At 42.1% G+C, this 26,982-nt stretch overlaps 2 protein-coding genes and 1 pseudogene across 4 annotated transcripts in view; 2 read left to right on the top strand and 1 right to left on the bottom strand.

The window, feature by feature from the left end:
- LIPA (lipase A, lysosomal acid type) overlaps positions 1–26,982 on the bottom strand; it is a 216,059-nt gene that overhangs the window by 159,249 nt on the left and 29,828 nt on the right. The gene's annotated exons all lie outside the window — the stretch shown is intronic.
- LOC116480639 (interferon-induced protein with tetratricopeptide repeats 1B-like) lies at positions 2,089–5,266 on the top strand (annotated as a pseudogene).
- IFIT1B (interferon induced protein with tetratricopeptide repeats 1B) lies at positions 19,481–26,762 on the top strand. Its single transcript, XM_032137227.2, has 2 exons — positions 19,481–19,663; positions 24,873–26,762. The coding sequence occupies exons 1-2, from the start codon at positions 19,659–19,661 to the stop codon at positions 26,083–26,085; spliced, it is 1,218 nt and encodes a 405-aa protein (XP_031993118.2). The 5' UTR covers positions 19,481–19,658; the 3' UTR covers positions 26,086–26,762.

Raw genomic sequence — 26,982 nt, 5'->3', positions numbered from 1 at the left:
ATAGCATCTCACCCTGGTTAGAATAGCTACTATCAAAAAAACAAAAATAACGAATGCTGGTGAGGATGCAGAGAATGGGGAACCTCATATACTGTTGGTGGGATGTAAATTAGTATAGCCACTATGGAAGACAGTATGATGTTTCCCCCCAAAACTGAAAATGGATTTATTATATGATCCAGCAATCCCACTGCTGGATATATATATTTAAAAATTGAAATCAAGTTATCAGAGTGATATCTGTATTCTCATGTTCATTGGAGCACCATTCACAATAGCCAAGATATAAAAACAAACTAAGTGTCCATCAGTGGATGAATAAAGAAAATGTAGCTTATAAACACAGTGGAATATTATTCAACTATAAAAAAGAATGAAATCCTGTCATTTGCAGCAACATGGATAGAACTGGAGGTCATTATGTTAAGTGAAATAAGCCAGGCACAGAAAGACAAATATTGCACATTCTCAATCATATGTGGGAACTAAGAACAAAGTGGATCTCAGGGACATAGAGAGTGGAATGTTGATTACCAAAGGTTGGGAAGGGTAGAGGGGAGGGAAGATAAAGAGGGGTTTGTTAACGGGCACAAAAATATCATTAAATAGAAGGAATAATTTCTAGTGTTCGATAGTACAGTAGGGTGGCTATAAGTTATTGTATATTTCAAAATAGCTAGAAGAATTGGAATGTTCTCAACACAAAGAAAAAATAAATTATTGAGATGATGGACATCCCAATTACCCTGATTTGATCATTACACACTGTATACATGTATCAAAATATCAGTTCTTTCAGTGAATGGAGCAAAGGAGGATGCCCATCAGCCAGCAGGTGCCACGGGTTTTCTCAGGTGAGCTGCTCTTTGGTCCATTTTTGGCACTGCTGGAGAGGAGCAGCCCAACCTGTCCATGGTCTTGGGCCTCTGAGAATAGAGGAAGCTTGATGTGGGCCTCAGTCCAACTTAATCTGGAGAGTCTGCCTAAGGCATATTTTAGAGAGGGGGGACACATTTGGGGGCACATATGTTTTATATTATTGTACCCCAAAATATATGTAACTATTATGTCTCAATAAAATAAATAAATTGATGAATTAGTTAATTAAAAATAAAAATAAATGCCCTGTAGGGCAGTATTTGAGGAATAGGATATTGGTGAGAGAGATTCACTACTAAGAGATTCCTATTTTTGTTAACTGCATTCCTGGTCACGAAATCATGTTAATCCTAGTGCTATACATGGGGTTGACCAGGAAACCAGGTTGACCTGCCCAGGGCCTTAGCAGCCAGCCTGCCCAAGAGGCTTTTCAGCAAAATGCTCGGGTGTATCCAGAGCCCTCTGACCTGAAGGGCCTCAAGGAGAACCTCTAGATTATGCTGGACTGAAGCCCTCATCAAGCTGCCCCTAATCCCAGAGGCTCAAGACCATGGCAAGGTGGGCTGCTCCTCCCAGAAATGCCAAAAATTGACAAAACGGGAGCTCACATGGGAAAACACCTGTCACCTACTGGTTGATGGGCATCTTCCTCTGACCCATCCACTGGGGGCCTGGATATGTCTATCTCTCTCTCTCTCTCTCTCTCTCTCTCTCACACACACACACACACACACACACACACACAGACACACACACACACACACACACACACAAACACACATGATAATGCCAACCCTAATGCTAATGACTAAGTTCTATGTTCTGCTTGGTAATTAGCTCACTCTGCCTTGATCTCTCACTGCGTTACCTCAGCATTCTCACTATAGTTCTATAACTAGGAATGATTATAACTCTTACTGGGTCATTTTGCAAATGAAGTATTTGGAAATTGAAGTTAATTACTTAAAATCACACATGCACTAAGTGGGGCAGAATTGGGTTGTTAACCAGGTTCCCTGACTCTCTGCTTCCTAATCATAAAACATATGAGAATGAACTATCTTACTGCCCTTTATTTGCTCAGTTTTTAAAAGAAATAGGAACCTGGAGGATTTTAAGTGCCTAGCATCTATTTAGAGAGTAACAACTACTGTTTAATAACATTTCACCCCAGAATGTGCCTGTGGCTCACAATCTAGAGAGGAAAAGATGGCCCATGTCGGGGAGGACACACCCATAATCAACACAATGGAAAAATCTCTCCTGCTTGTCACCAAGGCAGCCAAGCATTATTGTTCAGATTATTCATTAGCCAAAGGGGTAAGGGAAGAGAATGAAACCCAGTCTGCATTTGGCTCACCAAGATAAGTGTCCTGGCAAGGGACACATATACTCACAGAAAAGGGCACTCTTTTCTAATTCGCACAAGCACCATAGAGACTAGAAGTGGCGCATGTGAGGCTAAGAGTGATGGTTTAAAAAGAATTGGATTTTTAGTAGAGACAGGTTTTCTCCATGTTGGTCAGGCTGGTCTCGAACTCCCAACCTCAGGTGATCCACCCGCCTCGGCCTCCCAAGGCATGAGCCAGGCATGAGCCACCCCACCTGGCTCGTTCCCCATCAAACATGGGGATTCCCTAACGTCACAGCAGTCAATCTAAATGATCTTTCCTGCTTCAATGTTTTCTCTGTGTATTAATTTCCTAGGGCTGCCATAACATAGTACCACAAATTGGGTGGCTTAAAACAACAGAAATTTGTTCTCTCTCAGTTTTGGAGCTCAAGAGTCTAAAATCAAGGTATCAGCAGAGCTATGCTCCCTTTGAAACTCCCCGCAGCATCCTTCCTTGCCTCCTCTTAGGTGCCATGCTCTCTCTTCACATAGCATCCTTCCTTGTGTTTTTATATCTTCCCTCTGTGTGTGCCTGACTCTGTCTCATTTCCTCTCCTTATAAGGACATCAGTTACATTGGGTTAGCGTCCTCCCAATGTGCTCATCTTAACTTGATTATATCTTCAAAGACCCTATTTCCAAATAAGGTCACATTTACAGGTACTGGGGGCTAGGACTTCAGAGCATCTTTTTGGTGGACACAATTCAACCCACAAGACCCTCCAATATTTCATAGATAGGACTGGGCAAAAAGGAGTAGTTGGCTCAAAAGCTGCTCCTAACCAATTCTCTTTTGGCATGTTGATGACTCTAAGAAATAATTCTTTGTAAGAAAAAGGAGAATACCATGCCTGATACTGAGTTTATTCAGAAGAGTCACTTTGCCCACTGTCTTGTTTTGGGGGGAAGAATAAAACTAGAAATGTTTATTTCACTATTTCTGCCTTGGGGAAAGAAGCAGTTGTTTTCAAATCTTAATGGACCAAGTTGGAAACCTAGAGAAAGGTGAGAAAGAGCTTCTCCTTGCCCCAGGTTCATTTCTCCTGACAGCATTATTAATTTTTTGATGCATGTCTTCTGCTATGGCATCCTGAGAAATGAAAGTGTCATATAGCATTGAGGAGTTCAAAACCTATCTAACTGCATTAGTTTTCAAACTAATATAAGTCACTGGCAGATTTAATCCCTTTCAGCCAGTATTCAAGCAGACAAAAATGCATTTGCTGATATCATGATGTTGATAATTTTTAACTAAGGCTTCACAGCCTAGTATGGTTCCTCCTTAGGATATTGCAGGGGCAGCACCAAACACTTGGCAATATGGAATGACGTTGACAATGTTAAACTTTACCTAAGCCCCATGCTCCTGGAAAACAGATATGGTGAAAAAAAAAAAAAATCCACCCCCTACCCTCCACCCGCCTTTTTTTTTTTTTTTTTTTTTTTTTGAGACAGGATCTCATTGTGTCACCCTGGCTGGAGGGCAGTGGTATGATCACAGCTCACTGCAGCCTCAACCTCCTGGGCTCAAGCAATCCTCCTACCTCAGCCTCCCTGAGTAGCTGAGACTACAGGTGTGTGCCACCATGCCTAGATAAATTTTTTTTTGCATTTTTTGTAGAGCTAGAGTTTTGCCATGTTGCCCAGGCAGATCTTGAACTCTTAAGCTCAGGCTATCTGCCCACCTTGGCCTCCCAAAGTACTAGGATTGCAGGTGTGAGCCACTGTGCCCAACTATTTAACAATGTTCCTACCTATCTTTTCATTAGATAGCATTCCATTTCCATCAGAAAATCACGCAAATACTTCCTGTTTATTTTCACAGTCAAAATGCTGATAATCATTGAGTCAAGGATAGGCTTGAGCAGTTGAGATGTCACTTTACATGGCGGTTGCTAATTGAAGCCCTTGAAATTCCTGATTTAGAAAACAGGGTCTTGGAAGAGATTCAGTTCGTGGACACAAAATACAGTGCGGGAATGCACAACCTACTAGCTTATGTGAAACACTGGAAAGGCCAGAATGAGGAAGCACTAGAGAAAGAAGCTGAATGAGAACACACCAACCAAGCAGACATGAGTGACCAGTATCATCACAAGGGCAGGTGACCTGGGGCAACTTTGCCTGGGTATATCACCACATGGGCAGACTGGCAGAAGCCCAGACTTACCTGGATAAGGTAGAGAACATTTGCAAGAAGTTTGCAAATGCTTCCCGCTGTAGAATGGAGTGTCCTGAGATGAACTGTGAGGAAGGATGGGCCTTGGCGAAATGTGGAGGAAAGAATTACGAACGGGCCAAGGCCTGCTTTGAAAAGGCTCTAGAGGTGGGCCCTGAAAATCCTGAATTCAGCACTGGGTATGTGATCACTGCCTATTGCCTGGTCAGTTTTAACACAACAGAGAGTAATGAGACATTTTCTCTGCACTGCCTAAAATGAGCTGTCAGTCTAAATCCAAAAGATGCATACATTAAGGTTCTCCTTGCCCTGAAGCTTCAGGATGAAGGACAGGAAGCTGAAGGAGAAAAGCACATTGAAAAAGCTCTCATCAGTATGTCTTCATAGACCTATGTTTTTCAATATGCAGCCCAGTTTTATCAAAGAAAAGGAAGTATAGATAAAGCTCTTCTGCTCTTAAAAATGGCCTTGCAGGGAACACCCTCTTCTGCCTTCCTGCATCATCAGATAGGGCTTTGCTGCAGGAAACAGACAAAAAAAAGCTAAAGGCAGGATAGAGAAACTGTAGACAAAATAATAAGATTAGTTTTATCTCATGTTGAATTTGCTGTAGAGCAAAGGCTCACATTTGCAATGGTTTATGTGGACCTAGCCAACATGTCTGCAGAGGGAGGTGAATACCAAAAAGTTGAGGACATTTACCAGAAAGCACTCAGCCTGCATGATATTAATAAAAGCTATTGCAAGAGATTTATTATTGTTATGGCCCCTTTCAGGAATGTCATGGGAAGTCTGAAGCTAATACAATTGCCTAATATTAAAAAGAGCTGGGCTGGGCACGGTGGCTCACGCCTGTAATCCCAGCACTTTGGGAGGCCAAGACGGGAGGATCACAAGGTCAGGAGATCAAGATCATCCTGGCTAACACGGTGAAACCCCGTCTCTACTAAAAATACAAAAAATTAGCCGGGCGTGGTGGCAGGTGCCTGTAGTCCCAGCTACTCAGGAGGCTGAGGCAGGAGAATGGCGTGAACCCGAGAGGTGGAGCTTGCAGTGAGCTGAGATCATGCCACTGCACTCCAGCCTGGGCAACAGAGCGAGACTCCATCAAAAAAAAAAAAAGGTGGGGGAGGCTAAATATAGAAATTGAATCAAGTGCTAGAGGAAAAAAATTTTAGTGCTTTACTGAATTGGCTAACAAGCAAGTTCATTTGCTTAAATCCGATGGGGAGAGTTTGAATCTCATTGTGCTCCTTCACACATTGAAAGGGGAAAAGAAAGTGAAGCTGTGCTGTCCTATGAGACAGCCTGAGACTGGCTGCTGGCCTGAACCCTATCTTTTGAGATGTTAAATGTTATCATATCTAAATCCAAATATCAGATAAATCTTCCCTGATCGCTGCCTTCAAAAAGGTATGACAGGAAGCAACACAAAACTGGTGGCACACATCGCATCATCAGCTCAACTCCCACTTTTTGGCTAATGAACACCTATCCACATGGTTGTGGCTGCAATATCAGCACTTCTCCGTTATCACTGCACCCCTTTGTCGCTCTTGATTTGTGTTGCATTAGGTACTTGTCACCTGCCAGACCAATCAGACTCCTGAGAACTTGCAGTTGGAATTGACAACTTCCATTTTCAGTCTACTAGGTCAGCTGTTCAAAGGAGATTTATATTCAGGGAGTATAGGAAGTCAACTTTTTCATATGGGCAAAGATGTTGACCCACAAGAAGATCTACAAACAAAGCACATGGGCAGAAAGAGAGAAAAGATTCTTGTGTTCACCATAGCATCTCAGCTCCATTTTTACTTCTTAAGGCCCATCTCTCTCCTATACTTTCAGACTATTGAGATACCTTATAATATAAATTATTATAGCTGTATAACAAATCCAATCCTTTGTTTAAGATAGTTCTTAGTCCTTGAAAGCCAAATAGTTCTAAAGTACTCATATATATGTATATATATATAATATATATGTGTATATATATATTATATATATAATTAGTCAGTCATTCTGACCTAAGGGAAGTTAAGGTGCATAACAAAAAGAGAAAGTGAAAAAAGTCCCCCTATTTGAGATGCACAAGTAGAGCTAGGTAGTGTGTAATATACTCTTTGCTCTTTCTCTGTATCCAAAAATCTATAGTAAAATTAACCAAGATATCAAATTTGTGAGTAGAATTTTAAATTGTTGCTAACTCTAAGAAGCTGTGAATTTACATGTCTGAGTGGGAAGCAAGAAAACTAAAACTGCCTATGCAGAAATAAGAGGCAAAAGAAGCCATAACATCTACCTACAAATAAAAGACACATCAAGGAAGCATTTAGCCTTCCATGAATTGCACAGAATTGGAGACTGTCGACAAATTTCACAGATATTTAAGGGCTGGGAAAGGATATGGAGCGCTTCCTGTAGCTGACATGGGTGAAGAATTCCTTTCTAATTTTGGTGAGGAGATTTATTACCAGTGCATGGGGTTTCCAAGGCGCTCTCCTGGCCTCTCCTTGAATTCCTTACCTACTACCACTACAGATCTCTGTGCAGGGGCAGATTTGACTTTCCTTCTGGAACACAGCTAAAGATAAAATCTAGAGACAGAGATCTTGTAAATTCGCTTGAGTTCTTTGTAGATTCTGGATATTAGCCCTTTGTCAGATGAGTAATTGCAAAACTTTTCTCCCATTCTATAGGTTGCCTGTTCATTCTGATGGTAGTTTCTTTTGCTGTGCAGAAGCTCTTTAGTTTAATTAGATCTCATTTGTCAATTTTGGCTTTTGTTGCCATTGTTTTTGGTGTTTTAGACATGAAATCCTTGCCCATGCCTATGTCCTGAATGGTATTGCCTAGGTTTTCTTCTAGGGTTTTTATCGTTTTAGGGCTAACATTTAAGTCTTTGATACATCTTGAATTAATTTTTGTATAAGGTGTAAGGAAGGGATCCAGTTTCAGCTTTCTACATATGGCTAGCCAGTTATCCCAGCACTATTTATTAAATAGGGAATCCTTTCCCCATTGCTTGTTTTTGTCAGGTTTGTCAAAGATTAGATGGTTGTAGATGTGTGATATTATTTCTGAGGGCTCTGTTCTGTTCCATTGGTCTATATCTCTGTTTTGGTACAAGTACCATGTTGTTTTGGTTACTGTAGCCTTGTAGTATAGTTTGAAGTCAGGTAGCATGAAGGCTCCAGCTTTGTTCTTTTGGCTTAGGATTGACTTGGCAATGTGGGCTCTTTTTTGGTTCCATATGAACTTTAAAGTAGTTTTTTCCAATTCTGTGAAGAAAGTCATTGGAAGCTTGATGGGGATGGCATTGAATCTATAAATTACCTTGGGCAGCATGGCCGTTTTCATGATACTGATTCTTCCTATCCATGAGCATGGAATGTTCTTCCATTTGTTTGTGTCCTCTTTTATTTCGTTGAGCAGTGGTTTGTAGTTCTCCTTGAAGAGGTCCTTCACATCCTTGTAAGTTGGATTCCTGAGTATTTTATTCTCTTTGAAGCAATTGTGAATGGGAGTTCACTCATGATTTGGCTCTCTGTTTGTCTGTTACTGGTGTATAGGAATGCTTGTGATTTTTGCACATTGATTTTGTATCCTGAGACTTTGCTGAAGTTGCTAATCAGCTTAAGGAGCTTTTGGGCTGAGACGATGGGGTTTTCTAAATATACAATCATGTCATCTGCAAACAGGGACAATTTGACTTCCTCTTTTCCTAATTGAATACCCTTTATTTCTTTCTCCTGCCTGATTGCCCTGGCCAGAACTTTTTACAAATTTATAAGAAAAAATTTTTTACAAATTTACAAGAGAAAAAACAAACAACCCCATCAAAAAGTAGTCAAAGGATGTGAACGCACACTTCTCAAAAGAAGACATTTATACAGCCAACAGACACATGAAAAAATGCTCATCATCACTGGCCATCAGAGAAATGCAAATCGAAACCACAATGAGATACCATCTCACACCAGTTAGAATGGCCATCATTAAAAAGTCAGGAAACAACAGGTGCTGGAGAGGATGTGGTGAAATAGGAACACTTTTACACTGTTGATGGGACTGTGAACTAGTTCAACCATTGTGGAAGACAGTGTGGCGATTCCTCAAGGATCTAGAATTAGAAATACCATTTGACCCAGCCATCTCATTACTGCGTATACACCCAAAGGATTATAAATCATGCTGCTATAAAGACACATGCACACATGTTTATTGCAGCACTATTCACAATAGCAAAGACTTGGAACCAATCCAAATGTCCATCAATAATAGACTGGATTAAGAAAATGTGGCACATATACACCATGGAATACTATGCAGCCATAAAAAAGGATGAGTTCATGTCCTTTGTAGGGACATGGATGAAGCTGGAAACAATCATTCTCAGCAAACTATCTCAAGGACAAAAAACCAAACACCGCATGTTCTCACTCATAGGTGGGAATTGAACAATGAGAACACTTGGACACAGGAAGGGGAACATCACACACTGGGGCCTGTCATGGGGTGGGGGGAGGGGGAGGGATAGCATTAGGAGATAAACCTAATGTAATGACAAGTTAATTGGTGCAACACACCAACGTGGCATATGTAACAAACCTGCACGTTGCGCACATGTACCCTAGAACTTAAAGTATAATAATTAAAAAAAAAAAGACAGAGATCTGCTGATTAGAGATTGTAAAGACAACACTTCTCCAATCAGACAGCTCTTAGCTTCTGGCTTCTAGCTCTGTCCTGCAATTGTTTCTAAACCGCTTCTTATTCTCATAAACAAGATGGCTATAGTTTCCTATTACTGGCTCATCTAGGCATATAGAAACCAAAGGACATATTGTTCCTTCTTGGTTAAAAGTTACATAGAAAATTTACTAGAAGTTAGATTGCATTATTTACAGAAGTTGGCTAACAGGCAAGTTCATTCGCATAAATCTGATAGGGAGAGTTTGAATCTCTTTGTGCTCCTTCACACCTTCCCCTGGTGCTGGAAACCAAAGCTGGTTTCCCTAGTAACCAGCACCTATTATGTGTGAGAGAACTGTGACTGTGAGTTTTGAGCATTTGTATGTGTTACTGCTAACTAAGGTTTTCAGTACAGCATGAACTTCACTTGTGCCAGAAACAGAAACTTTTTTTTTTCAGAAACAGGGCCTCGCTCTGTCACCAAAGCTGGACTGCAGTGGCATGATCATAGCTCAATGCAGCCTCGAACTCTTGGGTTCAAGCAATCATTCCACCCCAGCCTTCCAATTAGCTAGAACTACAGGTGTGCACCACCATGGCTGGCTGATTTTTTTGTTTTTTTATTTTTTTGTAGAGTTAGGTCTCACTATGTCGCCCAGGCTAGTCTCAAACTCCTGGCCTCAAGCGGTCCTCCTGCCTTGGCCTGTCAAAGCTCTGGGAAGAAACCATTAAACAAACAAAGTTTACTTTGAAGTGTCATCGATTGACTTTGTTGACGTTGAGCTGCATATGAGTGCTTTCTATGGGGCACACGACCTGGAGAAAAGGAGGGAAGAATGAAAATAGTGTGGTGAACTTGTGAATTCATATTCCACTGGCACAGAGCTATTAAGAAAACTTCCCCAGTGATCCTATTGTAAACTCTGGCTATGCTTCTATGTATAATCTATATGCACCACACCTCACAAGCCTTTGGCTTCATTACATTTGTGTGTTAGGCCTAAATTATGATAGCTTTAGCCCAAATGGATCAGAATACCAGAAAGGGTCCCCAGCTGTCTCAAGCATTCCAAAGAGGACTTCCATAAACATGCTCAGCAGACATTCATCACCTTCCTCCCCAACCCCTCCACCCACCAACTCTGCTCTCTCTTCTGCTGATGGATTTCATGGGCTTACTGCTCTCTTGGGACCATTGTCTTAAGTGCGTTATAGGAAAATATATACATATTTAATACTTGCTTTAAAATGTACTTATTGAGCTGTCAATGTATGTAAGATATAAACATGGTGACAAAAAGCAAATTAAAATTAAGATGGTGAGAGAAAAAAGGGATAGCCAGGTCTAACACATTAGGTAAGTTGTCCACTTTTCCTGCTCTGGCCCTGGCTTGGTGCTAGTTATAACTCAGGTTCAAGTTGCTAAGGATGGAGAAAAAAATCTGGAGGAATCCAAAGTAGACAGAGAAAGATATGCCCCCAGAGCATCACTTTAACTACACACAAACATACAAACTTACAAACACATACAAACTCACACACTCACAAACACAAAACACACACACACACACACACACAAATGATTAGAAGGCATCTGAATCTGCTCTCCCCAGCTCTGGAATTCTTTGGAGCTGCCAGGTGTCTACCACAGAGACTGGATTATATTCATTGAGCTCAATGTCAATCTTTATCCATGGACAGTGCTGACTCCACGGCCTTCTCCACAGTCTACGGCAAAGGAAAAACTCCTTAGAATGACTTGTATACACAACAGAAGCATTCTACTTGTACATTCTTCTTGTGCATACAAAAGAAGCATTCACTCCAAGCTCAGGGAAGAGAAACTCAGTCTCCTGCCTTTCTGGGGCCCCAGAATGTCTCTTAAGTGCCCTTCCAACTAGTGCTTGGTAAATAGGACACTGGGCTGAGGAAACCACTGACCACAGACCACGTCTTCCCTCTGCAAGCTTCTAGATTCAATTGCCAGGATGGGCTCCTGGACTGTGCCTATTCTACTGGACACTGATTAAAAGTCATCGCTGTGCCCTTTCATTTCAGGCAGCTGGGGAGGGGATAGCAGTGAGCAGCCAAGAAGCGGTTTCTCTCCACCCTGGGAACCAAGCCATTGAGCTAAGTTCTGAAAACTGGTATGTTGGAGTTATCTTTATCAAGAAACTTCAGAAAGTTCATGAAAAAGCTGAAGGAGGGAGATTAATGAAGAGTCATAAAAGAATATTCTACGGACAACAGAGAATGCTTTTTAATGAGTTTTTCCTAAATAGAAGCGTTTTCTTTGTAGAGGGATTTGCGCCCTCTACTGCCTTCAGCTGCTACTTCTCAGCAAATTATCCCCTGAATATAAAGTCTTAGATACTAGCACACAGATCTTTTGAGTTTTTTAAAAAGGAGATTCATCAGTATATATGGATGGAAGGAAAGGCAGAGAGAATGGCATTCCTAGTCTCCTCTGGAGCAGGAATGCATACTGTATTCCCCACATACAGCCAAAGATCACTGTGCCCAGAAAATGTAGGAAGTTTCTTAATGAATTATATTAAAGCTATAAAAGCTGCAGCTCAAGAAACTGGTATGTGCTACCGAAGTCAAGTGCTGCTTCCATCAGGTATGTGGGGGAACCCCCAGCATCTGACACTGCAAGCTTTTATGCAGAGCTGGGTGGTCTGATATGAAGCCGCTATGCAGCTATTTCAATTTATATTTAAATTAATTAAAATAAAATCTAAAACTCAGTTCCTCAGATGCATTAGTTACACTTGCAGTGCTCAATAGTAATATATAGCTAGTGGTGGCACAGATTTAGAATTTTTTTTTGTTTGTGTGTTTTTTTTTTTTTTTTTTTTTTTTTTTTGAGACAGGATCTGTCTCTGTTGCCCAGGCTGGAGTGCTGCAACACAGTCATGGCTCACTGCAGCCTCAAACTCCTGGGTTCAAGCAATCCTCCTGCCTCAGCCTTCCAACTAACTAGGACTACAGGCTCACACCACCACATGGGGCTAAGTTTTTTTTTTTTTTTTAATTTTAATTTTTTGTAGAGACAGGGTCTCTGCATGTTGCCCAGGCTGGTCTCAAACTCCCATGCTCAAGTGATCTTCCCAATGTGGCCTTGCAAAGTGCTGGGATTACAGGTGTGAGCCACCCAACCCAGCCTAGAACATTTTTAACACTGCAGAAAGTCCTTTTGGAACTAATGTAGGGTTTTTCAGTCTAAGCACTATTGCCATTTGGGGCCAGATAACTCTTTGCTGTGAGGGGCTGTTCTGTACATTATAGGATGTTTAGCATCAGCAATGACCTCTACCCAATGGATGTCAGTAGCACCCACATCTCCAGTTGTGATCATCCAAAGTGTCTCTAGGGGCCAGGTGTGGTGGCTCATGCCTGTAATCCAGCACTTTGGGAGGCCTAGGCAGGCAGGTCACCTGAGGTCAGGAGTTCAAGACTAGCCTGGCCAACATGGAAAACCCCATCTCTACTGAAAAAGTACAAAAATTAGCTGGGCGTGCTGGTGGGCACCTGTACTCCCAGCTACTCCGGAGACTGAGACAGGAAAATTGCTTGAACCTGGGAGGCAGAGACTGCAGGGAGCCGACATCGCACCACTGCACTCCAGCCTGGGCGACAGAGCGAGACTCTGTCTCAAAAAAAAAAGAAAAAGAATAAAAGTTTCTCCAAGTATTGCCAGATGCCCACAGGGGCAAAATTGCCCCCATTTGAGAACTGTTCATTTAAAGCAGTAATCAGCCCAAGTAGGGATTGGCCAGATCCCACCAAAAGGAGATATCACAGAACTCATACAGACAGCCTGGTTAAGTTGGTGGGTAAGAGTATCTAATGAAAGACCAGCCACTCCTACATCATGTGCCACTGCCACTTCATGATCTTAATGCATATGGCTTAAGACATATGGGTTAATAAGGCTAAGTTTGTGGCCTGCTTACAGATGGGGAATCTTGATAATTCCATGACTCTCCATTTTAGTTCACATCAGAACTATAACTCTTTATTTACCTTAGGGCTGGAGATCAATAACATGATCCAAAATGTCTTCCATGAGCCTCACAAAGTAGTTTTTCTTTTCTCCGTGCTTACACAGCATCTAAACTGTGCATGTTTTAGTACAATAAAATCAAATATGTTCTAATCTGTCTCTGTCTCCCACGAGACAGCAAACCACTAGTGATGGAGGGGAAGAAGAGGCATCTCCATCGTTTTACCAACTGGTGTTCTCAGAATGCCAGGCATAACACAGGTAAGAATTACTGGTTTGCTGAACGTTTGAACTGACGAGAAGCCCCTGACAATGAATGCTGCTTTGGAGGCTTGTGAGTACTACTTGTGAAGATCGCCTACCATCTGACCAATTATTTTTACTGTTGGAACCTTAAACATCCTTGGAATTCTCAGATCTATAAGAATAACATGGGTGTTGATCTATGTTCTTTTTAGCCTATCTAATTTAAGATTCTAAATTTTGGTTGCATGAATACTACGCAGCCAAAGAACAAGATCATGTCCTTTGCAGCAACATGGATGGAGCTTGAGGCCATTATCCTAAGCGAACTAACACAGGAACAGAAAACAAGATACTGCATGTTCTCACTCACCAGTGGGAGCTAAACACTGAGTATATATGGACACAAAGAAGGGAACAACACAAATATGGGATCTACTTGAGGGTAGAGGGCAGGAGGAAGCCCCTCAGAGAGGCCCCTATCACATAAAACTTCCCGTCTCCAGTGTACTAATTTGGTAGTCAGCTGGCAGTTTCACCGTTGCACATTCCTTCTTATCTGCTTTTGCAGGATTACCATGACTTGAGATACAAGAACAGGTTTATGGTCCTAGTCCAAAGCCTTTCCCCTAGTGTGCGCAGCCAGCATCGTTGCACACTGCAAGAGTAGCCATGGGGACCCTTTGGGGTCAGACTTGCTCACAGACTAGACAGTCTTGGGAGTATTCTTCCAGTGGAGGAGACAACGGGATCATGATTTTGCCAAACACTTCAGGTTAAAGACCAAAAGTTAACCGAGGAAGTTTTTCATGAACCTCAGGAAGAGATAAACATCCAATTCTCTGTTATTTCAAAGCAACCAATGTGTACTGTTTTTATTAAAAGCAAATTAAGTGCTTATCAATCTGTCTCCTGCTACATGACAGGTCACTTGAGAAGAGGAAACATGCCCTATGTGTCCCAGCAGAGTACCTGGCCTGTACCTAATGATAATTCATAGCTTGCTGATTTTAGAAATGGACAAGGAGCTTAGAGCAATGAAGTCTGCCTTGGCCATGCTAACAATATGTTTGGATCACAGGTTCCTTAAACCTCTTTGGGTTTCCCAGAACCACGGGAACGGCACAACTGTTAGAACTTGTTTTTTCAGCTCAATTTATAATCCTAAATTTCAATTGCATCTAGAAAGCATCTTCACTTCTTCTCATTTCCTTTATAGACGTGGACTTTTCAAGTCCCAAGATACTTCAGACAGTCTAAAAACAACTTGTTTTCCAGGAACTGAGGACTTTTCCAATAGACATTATAGGATCTATGAAATATCTTGAGTCTAGTTCAGTGATGTAAATGTTTCCTACAATGTATATAGACAATTCCAGGTGAATGAATGTTTGACATGTAAAACAATGAAAGCACAGAAATTCAGTTAGAACTGGAACACATGGGAGTCAGCCAGAAAAGCAAATCAGAGTAGCCCAAAGATAGCCATCAAGACCCCTGAGGTGGTATGAAGATTACCAGGATTTTCAGAGCAGAGAAGTTCCTAGTAGCTGAGTATTTTCTCTGTGGACATGATTGGTGCAAGTTTGCAAATATGAGTATTCTCAAACGCAAACATCAAACACTCTCTGTAGAGGTCAACGCACTTTGACCTACATCCTTTCTGGTATTGCATGGATTATTAAGGTGCAAAAGGGGAAACCAAAGCATAGAAAAATAAAGTTCTAGACTCAGCACCTCATAGACAGATAGGTATTTATTAGGAATGAGTCCCTGATCCAAAGCATTTGGACCTGAAAGGGATCCAGGGATCATTTGGAAAAGTATCTGTGAAACTTCAATGTGCCAACAAATCATCTGGGCATGTTAAAAGGCAAGTTCTCATTCAGGAGATCCGTGGAGGGGCCTGATATTCTGCATTTCTAGGCTTTTAGTAGATGATGATGCCACTGTAACAGACCATATCCTGAGTAGCAAAAATCTAGTCTAGTGGTTTTAAACCATGCACAAAAAAATCACTTTGGGATTACTTTTTTCAGAAAACTTGCTGATAATACTCATGCCTGGGCTTCACTTCCAGAGATTCTGATTGATTGGGCTTGATATTGGCTCAGGCATCTGCATTTTTAAAAGATTTCCAAGGAATTTTATAGTTTGCAGCCCAAGGTTGTAAACTACGGTTCCATGCCAACCTTTTTCTATACCTGATGAGGAAACTCAGAGTTTAAGTGAAATCATGTTCGCTCTGCTAGTTAGTCGAACACATCGAGCTGGTTCTAGAATGTTGATAGTGGTTAAGTTTCATTTCTCCAATGCTTAAGTTTCATTTCTACAAGTAGGCATCCTGCCCATTAGAAATGAGTTTCCCTCTCTTTAGTTTCCATTGCTTTTTCCTATTTGTAGACACACACACACACAAACACACACACTCTCTCTCTCTCTCACTCATGCTCTCTCTCTCTCTTGCACAATGTGTTGGCTGTTCCTTATTGCTGCTCTGTCCTGTGTGGTTCATGGCTGTATTTATCCAAGGACACACTGGGCCAGATCCTGAATACTAATCAGTTGAGCCAGAGCCTCACAGAACCAGGACTGCTGCCAAATTCAGCGACCACATGACAAACACTCACTCTGTTTATCTGACACACTGTTACTAAGCAATAATTTAATGCATGAAAATTCCAAAGTCATACTACTCTCAGTGTAAGCAGCTCTCCTAATGTTCATTTCAGTATTTGCTTATGTTTCTATCCCTTTTAGAGTTGAGTCAGGGCTAGTGCCTTACAGAAGACATTTGTATCTGAAAACACAGTTGGCCTCCTAGAAGCTTCCCATCTGATACAGAACTGGAGAGAGAGCTGAGAGGAAATGAGTTCCATTCCAAAATCTCTTCTCCCCCTACACAGGTCCATCCTCACTAGGGAGGGGTTGAATGCCTGCTGCCCAAGAGGTACTGCTGGGCTCTATGTGTAGATATGGCCAGGGCTCCCTGACCTGAGCCTGAGATGGGAATATCTAGATTGCCCTGGCCTGAAGCTCAGAACAGGACACCCCTATCTCAGCAGCTGCACAGTCAGATATGACATGAGACACCTCTCCCTCAGTGCCCACTGGGAAAAATTGTAGTCAGGGAAGGGCTCCAGCTAATGGTCAGCACAGACTGCACAGATAAGGGGACTTGTCCCACACTGTGAAAGCAACACTCACAATTACTGAATGCTGTTAAATGAGACATGCTTTCCATGCAATATCCCACTTCATCTCAACATAACCCCATGACGAAAGTCCTAGTGCTATTCTGATTCCATGGGTAAGTAAATGTGGCTTAGAAATGTGAACCAACTATCCCAAGATCACACGTCCAGTAAGCAGCAAAGTCCATTAATGACCCCAGGCGGTCTGATTCCAGGTGGCCTTCACTACTGAGCAACATCATCTTGTGTGCACAAAGACAAGTAAAGGTAAAAGGTTTTAATATTTCTCCTTATGCCCAAGCTGCAGAGCAAGAAAGGAAACCTCAGAAGAAAACATCCCATTGGCCCCAAATATAGAATAATGGTTGTTCTATGATGGGGTGCAATTGTCTTGTACTCAGAGCACACAGCCCCAAAATTAACAAGATGGCAAATATCTGCGAAGAACCCTCTACATCAGGTCACCTGACAGGTGTAGAAGGTTTTTTCTAATGGCCTAGGTTTGCTCAACCCTAGATGAAACAATGTTTGACTAACAATCATTCTTCCTTTTCAGCAAACTTGGTCTTTCACAGCAGGGCTACATGGGCCTAGTTTCCTTTCCCTCATTCCCCTGAATGGTTCTAACCTCCATTTCTGTGCTGTCATTATGCTTAGAGAATTTTTCTGCCTACTTTTATTATTAGAGTATACTCAAGGAATAAAATGGGGATTCTCATTACTTAAGTAATGTTGAGATTTGGTGGGTTTATGGAAGAATACATGGATCTAAATGATATGCTGTGCTTGTAAGATGTCAAGACGGGCCAGGTGCAGTGGCTCACACCTGTAATCCCAGCACTTTGGGAGGCCAACACAGATGCATCACCTGAGGTCAGGAGTTCAAAACCAGGATGGCCAACATGGTGAAACCCGGTCTCTACTAAAAATACAAAAAATTAGCTGGGTGTGGTGGTGCACACCTGTAGTGCCAGCTACTCTGGAGGCTGAGGCAGGAGAATCGCTTGAACCTGGGAGGCGGAGGTTGCAGTGAGCAGAGATAGTGCCACTGTACTACAGCCTGGGTGATACAGCAAGACTATCTTAAAAAAAAAAAAAAAAAAAAGTCAAGAGGTCCAGCACATTCTTCTAGGAACTTGTCTCATGAGAATGGGGAGATGTGGTCTATCTCAAGTTGCCTAAATCCTTCCTTGAATAGACGTGGAGATGGGTTTTTAATTCACATAGAGAGAGAGATTATATACTGTACTCTTTCTTAAGCGTATTCTTTTCCTAAGATATCTGCTCTCATTTCAACTGTGAATGCATAAAATCTTATTTGACGCTGCTTTTCTGGGTAGTCCTTCTTGTCTATGTAATTTTTGGCTTTAGAAAGATCAGGAGCAGTAACGGGAGCAGTAACTCAGAAGTTCCCTGAAAAGAAAGAGCTGCCCCAGACATCTGAGAGCTGGTCTGGTGTTCCGTAGCATGTAAACAATTTCACAGAACATTATTAACATCGTTAACACCTGTGACCATGATGGGTCAAGACAAAATACAAGGCCACTCTGTAATCAGGTCTGAGTGCAGACAAAAATATGAATATTTTCCAACTGGATTCAAAAATAATCAAGCAGCCCCTTAAACTGGCCAATATGAGTGACTGCTGCTTCCTTTCAAATTACATCTGTCGCCTTGGTCTAGTCTTCTTTTTTTCCAGACACAATTTAAGATACCCAATTATAGAATCATTTCTGCTTCCTGACAGCCTCCCATCCCATGCCCATGACCACACCTTACCACATGGGAGCCTGGGAAACATAGTCTAGTTACAGGCCCAGGACAAAGAAGAAACAGCACAGCCAGGCTACAGTTTCATTTGGTAATTATGAGAAGACTGTAATGAAGTTAATAACCCTACCTTGAAATGCTCACTCAAAGGGAAATCGCTCTCAGTCTTTGCCCTTTTGCTTATCTTGGTGCACTACCCCTACAAAACCAAGATCCAGAAATTTACAGGATGACATTGTAACAATTCACAAGAGGAATTCAGAATAGCAGCTTTCCAAATTTTCCTTTTTCCCTGCTAATTGTGTGGGCAATTACATCAGCCTTGGTATCATACACATTTTTCATTAAACATGTGAACATTGTTTGATTGACTCTCTGATGGTTGTTGCTTTGTAACAGATAATCTTCAAAATAGTAGAAACAGAAGAAACATAAGGACAACTCAGAAGAACTATGTGAATTTGGATTTAGATTTTTAATCCCCATGACCCCATCACATTCTCTGACTACATTGCATATGTTTCTCTACTGACCAGCTCAAACATTGTTGTTTGAACCACTGATGGTGAACAGTAAAGATCATCAAAACAGTCAATATGCTTGAGTAGGCTCCACTATAGCCAGGGTTGGCAGTAATGCAAATGTTGCTGGAGGATGTAACCAGTATGGGACCCTTCTTACAGACCAATATCTCAATATTGAGGAGTTGTTTTGCCTAACACAGCCCCACAGAAGAAGACCTTACCATCTGCAACCTCATTCTTCCACAAATTGACAATGACTTTCTACAGTATTCTTTTAGGCACAAACCACTGACTCTGGTCTAAGAAGCTTCCATTGTAGACGTCCCTGGAACCACCTGGCTGGATACATGTGATAGTAACAAGTTTGACAACAGAGTCTGACATGATTCACAAAAATATACATTCCTGTCTGCCACTGGTTTTTCCACAACACTGAATGTCATTATAAAGTCCAGATATCCTCTATCTCCTACACCACATTGACCCCAGCAAGGGAATTTGCGTGTCAAAACTGCTGCTCACACACCCATCCTCTTAGCTGCCAAAACTCAGCATGTATTTGTAATCAAAGCAGAGACAGCCCTATTTCTCTGTGTCATTTTCACCCTGCCAATTCACTGGGCATCAAGGGTGTAAAAAACTGCCTGGATATACCTCCCATATATAAGCACCATGCTTATCTGAGAAGGCCTAGAACTCTGTGGACGAACCCTGAAGGAGCCTCCAAGCCTAAACCAAAGCACTACAGAGCACCTGCTGTCTTCATAGCACCATGAGGTAAAGGCTTTCTCTGCTTCACTGACCTTATTTCTGCACACTTTGAAATTCTAAAACTTCCCTTAAGGGCCAGTTTTTTGACAGGCCTTCTCCTAAGGGAGCTGTCCCACTGGTGGTTCTGACCCTGATAGTCACCCTCAACATGATAACTGAGAAGAGTTTAATAAGGGGGCTATTTAAGACGATATGGGCAAAGTTTAGGGAAATAAACAGGAAATGGTGCTTGTTGGTTGCAGGGCAGCGGGAAGAGGCGTGTTGGTTTACAACAGTGGTAACGTGATAACCCTGGGCCTACAGGAGCAAGAGGAGAGAACCAGACCCAAGGAGACTCTAAGCTATAGCTGTAGGGGAGGGGCTTCTCAAGAGGCCTTTGGTGAAAAAATCACTGACAACCTCAAGCAGAGCACAGTGGGAGCTTAGGAATTAATTCCACGACCTTCACCTCCTCCTGCAATTTAATATCTGGCTGGTGCTCCCCAGTGGGCCAACCCCAGAAGAAAGTAAAAAATAAAAGAGTTTTGGAGTTAATAAAGTCCATAGAGTCAGCTTCCAAGCACAGAGCATGGTGAAGAATGTAGGAAAGTAGATCCAGAGGGGCAAGATGAGAATATATGTAGAGGCAAGTTTCCTAACTCCTGTTACAGAGCTCGCTTAGTAAGGGTAGCTGGCTTAATAAAAGCAGCAATGCTCTTAAGGAAATAAACGAGAAAGCAATCTTATTTCCAAAGATGTCATTTCTGTAGCACTTTCTAATAGAGGGACAATTACCCAGGCAACACTTAAAGACTGTTCACCAGGGATCAGAGGCCTGAGCCTAGAGAGGAGACCGGCATGGGGACCAGTCAGGGCAAGAGCATTGAGATCCTTTTAATATACAAAATACTCTTTCAGGCATCCAGGTGAGAAGAAGCAGCTATTTTTCTTTTATTTGATGATTTGGTTAAATTCAGGTGGGAAAAAGAAGCTACTTTCAGAGATGGCCGTTTTTCTGTTGTTTGTTTGTTTTTGATACCAAGTCAAATTTTGTGATTACTGTGAAACTATGAAATTGTGATTACTATGAAATTTGCTTTTCACTGAATTAACTGTTCTCAAAGTGTGGTCCCCTGACTAGTAGCATCAGCATCACCTGGGAAGGTAGCAGAAATGCAAATTCTCAGGCCCTACCCTAAACCTGCTGACTCAGAAACTCTAGGGTGGCGCCCATCAATCTCTGTGTTGTAAGTTTTCCAGGTGATCATGTTGCTTGCTAAAATTTGAAAAACCACTATACTAGATGTTAGAAAATAAGAAATTTTGTAGGCATTGTGATATGTTTGTTCCACAAAATATATATTTCTTTTTTTCCTGGTGTAGTTAGAACTGGTGACCTGCGGAAAATGCTTTCACTCAAAAGTATTCTGACCTGCTAGAGTTCTCCCATCTGATGTTGCAGTCAGTGGGAGAGGAAGAACTTACAGAAAAAGGGGCTGCTCTTTTGAGATCCCTTTCTAGCAAACATGTAGACCTGTCTTGAGAAGAAATTATAAGTGAAGGATTGCAAAAAAATTCACCACAAGAGGACCCAAGTCTCTCTTTTTAATATAATGAGCTCCTGGTCATAAGATGTTAGTTGTGGCTGGGCACGGTGGCTCACGCTTGTAATCCCAGCACTTTGGGAGGCCAAGGCGGGTGGATCACGAGGTCAGGAGATCAAGACCATCCTGACTAACAAGGTGAAACCCCGCCTCTACTAAAAAATACAAAAAATTAGCCGGGCGTGGTGGCGGGTGCCTGTATTCCCAGCTACTCAGGAGGCTGAGGCAGGAGAATGGCATGAACCTGGGAGGCGGAGCTTGAAGTGAGTCAAGATTGCGCCACTGCACTCCAGCCTGGGCAACAGAGTGAGACTCCGTCTCAAAAAAAAAAAAAAAAAAAGAAAGAAAAACGTGTTAGTTGTGTCTGCATCTGTGGAGTTGACAGATAGCAAGCCTTTCATTCCCCACTGCCTTGGTAGCTAGTCTATGTGAGAGGTTTTGCAATGGCCTGTGCGCATGTTTCTAGAAGCCACTGACCTGAGGTGGCCCAAGGGGAATCTGGACTATCCCAGACTGAATAATGCCCACATCAAAATACTCCTGATCCCACTGGTTCAGGGACAGAGGAGCAGATTGAGCTCCTCCTTCCATTCATGCTTATTGATCAAGACAGCTTAAGTGGACAAGATCCAGGGAAATGCCAGACAAAATATGGTGACAAGTCCCTGTCTGCCATATGCATACAGGGATTAGGTCACTACATACATGCACAAACTCATCTTTTTTTTTTTTTTTTTTTTTTTCAAACAGGGCCTCCCTCTGTCACCCAGTCTGGAGTGCAGTGGCATGATCACAGCTCACTGCAGCCTCCACCTCCCTGGGCTCAGGTGATCCTCCCACCTCAGCCCAAGTCTCTGGGACTACTGGTGTGCATCGCCAGGCCCGGCTAATTTTTGAATTTTTTTGAGAGACATTGGTTTCGCTATGTTGCCCATGCTGGTCATGAACTCCTGGGCTCAAGCAATTCACCTGCCTTGGACTCTCAAAGTGTTGGGATTATAGGCATTAGCCACCACACTGGGGCCTAATTTGATGATAATATGTATACTACTAATAACAGCACTTTCTGTATGCTCACCAGGTAAAAGGAGGACTTTAGGCTCTCAGCATTTCTATTTTAGAGAGTGAGGACACCTCTAGGGTGATATTCTACTCCGTAGTCTTCCCAAGGCCCAAGTCAAGAAGACACATGTTGATGAACAACCACCTATAAGAAAGAGCAATAATTCTCTTCTGGAACTTGGCAGGGCAGCCTTGTAAGGTTGTGTAAGTTGTGCACTTGAAATTCTACAATCTCAGTGAAATCCAAAATCTAGTATACTTTTTTCCACCTATCAATGCATGGCCGTGATTAGATCACTCAGAGGAAGACTGATCTCTTTCTACTGCTCACAAATGTGCTGGGTGGGCCAGCAGCTGAGATGCTGAGATTGGGTACATATTTAGAAAGCTTGGAACGGCTTATCTTCAAATATTCCAGCAGCTCTAGAGTAATGGAAGTCTGTGTGGATTATTTTCCCTGGGTAGTGTCTGTTCTCATCATAGCACAGGCTACACTGGGCACAAGTGGAGGATTTGGGTCAAAAACTCTTCCTGATTCCACCTTCTTTAGGGGTGGTGACTATTTTCAGTGAGCATTCTTAAGCACAATATTGATTTTACTTACTCCTGACCCCACCTCACCCAGCATATGTCCCACACACACACCCACACACAGGTTTCATTGGGTAATCTTCCTGGGCCACACTGGAAGGAAGATTTCTGGAACTCCTCATCTCAGCAGTCAACTACACAGTCCTATCCTAAAGCAAGAACAGAGAGTGCCAGGGCTCTCATATTCCACAGACTCAAGGATGGAGAAGATGGCTTGGGATTGTGGGCAGGAATGCACTCAAGGAAGTTCTAAGCATAGTAGGGAGTTTTTTAGATAGAGACTCTGAGGGAAAAGTGAGGGCTGTATTGAGCTGCCAGCTGTGCTCGAAGCAGCAGTCATAAGCCTGAGTATCCTCTGCCCGACTTTGTGGTGCTATTCATTATCTTGTGAATCCTTTCCTTTCTTCCTTTCTTTCCTTTCCTTTCTTTTCTTTATTATTATTATTTTTTTAAGACAGTCTGGCTCTGTTGCCCAGCCTGGAGTGCAGTGGCATGATCTCAGCTCACTGCAACCTCCGCTTTCCAGATTCAAGCAATTCTTGTGTCTCAGCCTCCAGAGTAGCTGGGACTACAAGTGTGTGCCATGACGCTGGCTAATTTTTTTGTATTTTTAGTAGAGACGGGGTTTCACCATGTTGCCCAGGCTAGTTTTGAACTCCTGAGCTCAGGCAATCTGCCTACCTCGGCCTCCCAAAATGCTAGGATTACAGGTGTGAGCCACCACACCTGGCCGTGAACTTTTTCTTTCCCTTTATTTTCAAAAAAAGAATGTTTCACAGTCCGTTTTTTGTGATTAGATTATGGTTATATTATATTATGGTTATATTGAGTCGGGATTTATATAAAAATTGTTGTTGCTATACATTGCCATATAGAGACTAAAAGAAAATTTCACAATGGTCCTCTCTGGGATCATTCCTTGGGCCTAATGGACAGAAAACATGTCAAGGATAGACTGTAAGGTAATTAGTTGAGAACACAGAGGCAAATATACTTACATAGGATGTGAGGACCACTTTTTCAACTATTAAGGACAAAATTTCTTTTTCTTCCTTCATGTTCTTATAGGGAGACTAGGACTTCAGTTCCACTTCAGAGGAGCGTGAACTATTGGGGAAAAAACCCTTCTGGTCCCACTGATTTCATATTATTCTCTCCTCCTCATGGGTGGCTCAGAGATTACTATAATTGTTGAGATTTTGATAGCCTGTCCTCCACTAGGCTCCAGGGTTACCTGACATCAAGAACACTGACTTACAAAAGTGGGACTTGCCACTTCTTCAAAGAGACACATCTTACCTATGTAATATTCATTCATGCCTCTCCTTCTGTCCCCATCAGTAAGGCTGCCATTGTGAGGTGGTTCCACCCATTTGGAACCAGTCTATTTAGGATTGGTTAAGTAAGTTCACACAGGCAAAGGAGATAGGAAACCCTACCACAGTTTCCAACCTGGCTTGAGCATTCATGAAGTCCAGCATTTGAAACCATATTTGGCTCTCATATTTTACTCAGAACCCTTCATGGGAGGAGAAAAAACCAAAATGTATTTACGTGTTGAGAACATGAAAAAGATGAGTAAGGAACCCACCTTTCTGTGAACCCTCTCTCCACATTTCTTCTGACAGCATTAGTCATGCACTGCAAAGTCAGGAGGAAGCAGAAAGAAGACAGCTTTTGCAGTATTGAGGGTGGTGCTGAGATTATTTTGATGTTAGCAGAATTAACCTCTTTTGAGTTGACTTTTAGATTTCATGTAACCTATCTGTTGGCACTACGAGATGATTAGCATTTCCCTATGGTTTTTATGTCAACCTGTTCTCTTTCCTAATGACATGACCGTAGAACCCAGAAAGGCACCAGATAATGGAGGCAGGGATATTAGGATAGAGAATATTTGACTATTTGAAGTGCTGGCTTCATTTTCAGTGGACTGCATACTTTCTCAAAATGTAATTAATTGGTGCCTATTTTTACAGTGAAGAATCTGATGGAAAGCTTATTGAAGACAGCCTGATTCAGCTGAGATGTCACTTTACATGGAAGTTGCTAATTGAAGCCCCTGAAATTCCTGATTTAGAAAACAGGATCTGGGAAGAGATTCAGTTCCTGGATACCAAATACAATGTGGGAATACACAACCTACTAGCCTATGTGAAACACCTGAAGGGCCAGAATGAGGAAGCCCTGGTGAGCTTGAAAAAGGCTGAAGACTTAATCCAGAAAGAACATGCCAATCAAGCAGATATGAGAAGTCTGGTGACCTGGGGCAACTTTGCCTGGGTGTATTACCACATGGGCAGACTGGCAGAAGCCCAGACTTACCTGGACAAGGTGGAGAATACTTGCAAGAAGTTTGCAAATCCTTCCCGCTATAGAATGGAGTGTCCAGAGATGGACTGTGAGGAAGGATGGGCCTTGGTGAAGTGTGGAGGAAAGAATTATGAACGGGCCAAGACCTGCTTTGAAAAGGCTCTGGAAGGGAAACCTGAAAACCCTGAATTCAATACTGGGTACGCAATCACTGTCTATCGCCTGGATAACTTTAACACAGCATCAGGGAGGAATGAGGCATTTTCTCTGCACATCCTAAAACGAGCTGTCAGGCTAAATCCAGATGATGTATATATTAGGGTTCTCCTTGCCCTGAAGCTTCAGGATGAAGGACAGGAAGCTGAAGGAGAAAAGTATATTGAAGAAGCTCTGACCAGTATATCTTCACAGACCTATGTCTTTCGATATGCAGCCAAGTTTTATCGAAGAAAAGGGTCTGTGGACAAAGCTCTTGAGCTCTTAAAAATGGCCTTGGAGACAACACCCACTTCTGCCTTCCTGCATTACCAAATGGGGCTTTGCTACAGGGCACAAATGATCCAAATCAAGAAAGCTACAAACTGGCAGCCTAGAGGGCAAGATAGGGAAACTCTGGACAGATTGGTTCAACTGGCTATATGCAAATTTGAAAAGACTATAATGTTAAGGCCAACATTTGAGATGGCCTACGTTGACCTGGCTGAAATGTATGCAGAAATAGGCCATCACAGAAAGGCTGAGGAACATTTTCAGAAAGCATTACGCATGAAGATCTTTGAAGATCAGCTAAAGCAAGAGATTCATTACCGCTACGGCTGTTTCCAAGACCATCATGGGAAATCTGAAGATAAAGCAATTACCCATTATTTAAAAGTTTGAAAATAGAAAAAATGTCCCATTCCAGGGAAAAACTTCTCAATGCTTTAGAGAAATTGGCTAAAAGATGTGTTCACCAGAATGTACGGGTTGTGGAAAGTGTCAGCCTCCTTGGGCTCATCCACAAATTGAAAGGAGAAGTAAGTGATGCCTTGCTGTGCTATGAGAGGGCTCTGAGGCTGGCTGCTGACCTGAACCCTATGTTTTAACATAGAGGTCACCATTACCCATTTAATGGTCTTACAACTAAATAGAACAACGATGAAATTAAATAATGCAAACTTAAAAGCTGTCGAAACTTTACCTTATTTTGAGCCTTGAGAGGAATGTGGCTGTGTGGCCTGAGTTATGTAGCATGCAACTGTAACTTCTGCTTTTTCCTGTAAATGATCAGGAAAGGCCTTGTGGCACCAGACATAAGACCCCCTGAAAGTATCATCCCTCCTGATGGAATGGTAAAGCAATTTTTCTTGGAACGTCGTAGCAAGTAGTAACTGATCAAATTGCTACAATGTATGTACTGACCTTACATGGAAAATGCTGCAACCCTGTTTACTGCCTATGTAAGTGAAACCTTAACTTCCCCACTTTGGAATGCTGACTCCAATCATTAGGTGTCTGTGTTTCCTGAGTGGTTACCCTCAACCTTTGTGCTCAAATAAACTCTACACTTAATCATAGTTTCTGAATTCCATTATTTGAGATTGAGACAACAGTCTTTCCCAATTGCTGCCTTCAATAACCTGATGAAATACAAAATACTTTAGTATAACACATACTCTATTGCCTGGCCACCCCTCTCGTTTTTTCCTCTTCAATCCACGTGTCTGCAGCGGGAGCATCTATTCTTCCACAACACATCCCTGCATTCATTGACCAAGGCTTATTAATGCTGTTTTA

This window comes from Hylobates moloch, unplaced genomic scaffold, assembly GCF_009828535.3.
Source record: "Hylobates moloch isolate HMO894 unplaced genomic scaffold, HMol_V3 SCAFFOLD_3, whole genome shotgun sequence".
NCBI lineage: Eukaryota > Metazoa > Chordata > Mammalia > Primates > Hylobatidae > Hylobates > Hylobates moloch.
The sequence above is the reverse complement of the archived record's forward strand: the minus strand, read 5'-3'. Positions and strand labels throughout refer to the sequence as shown.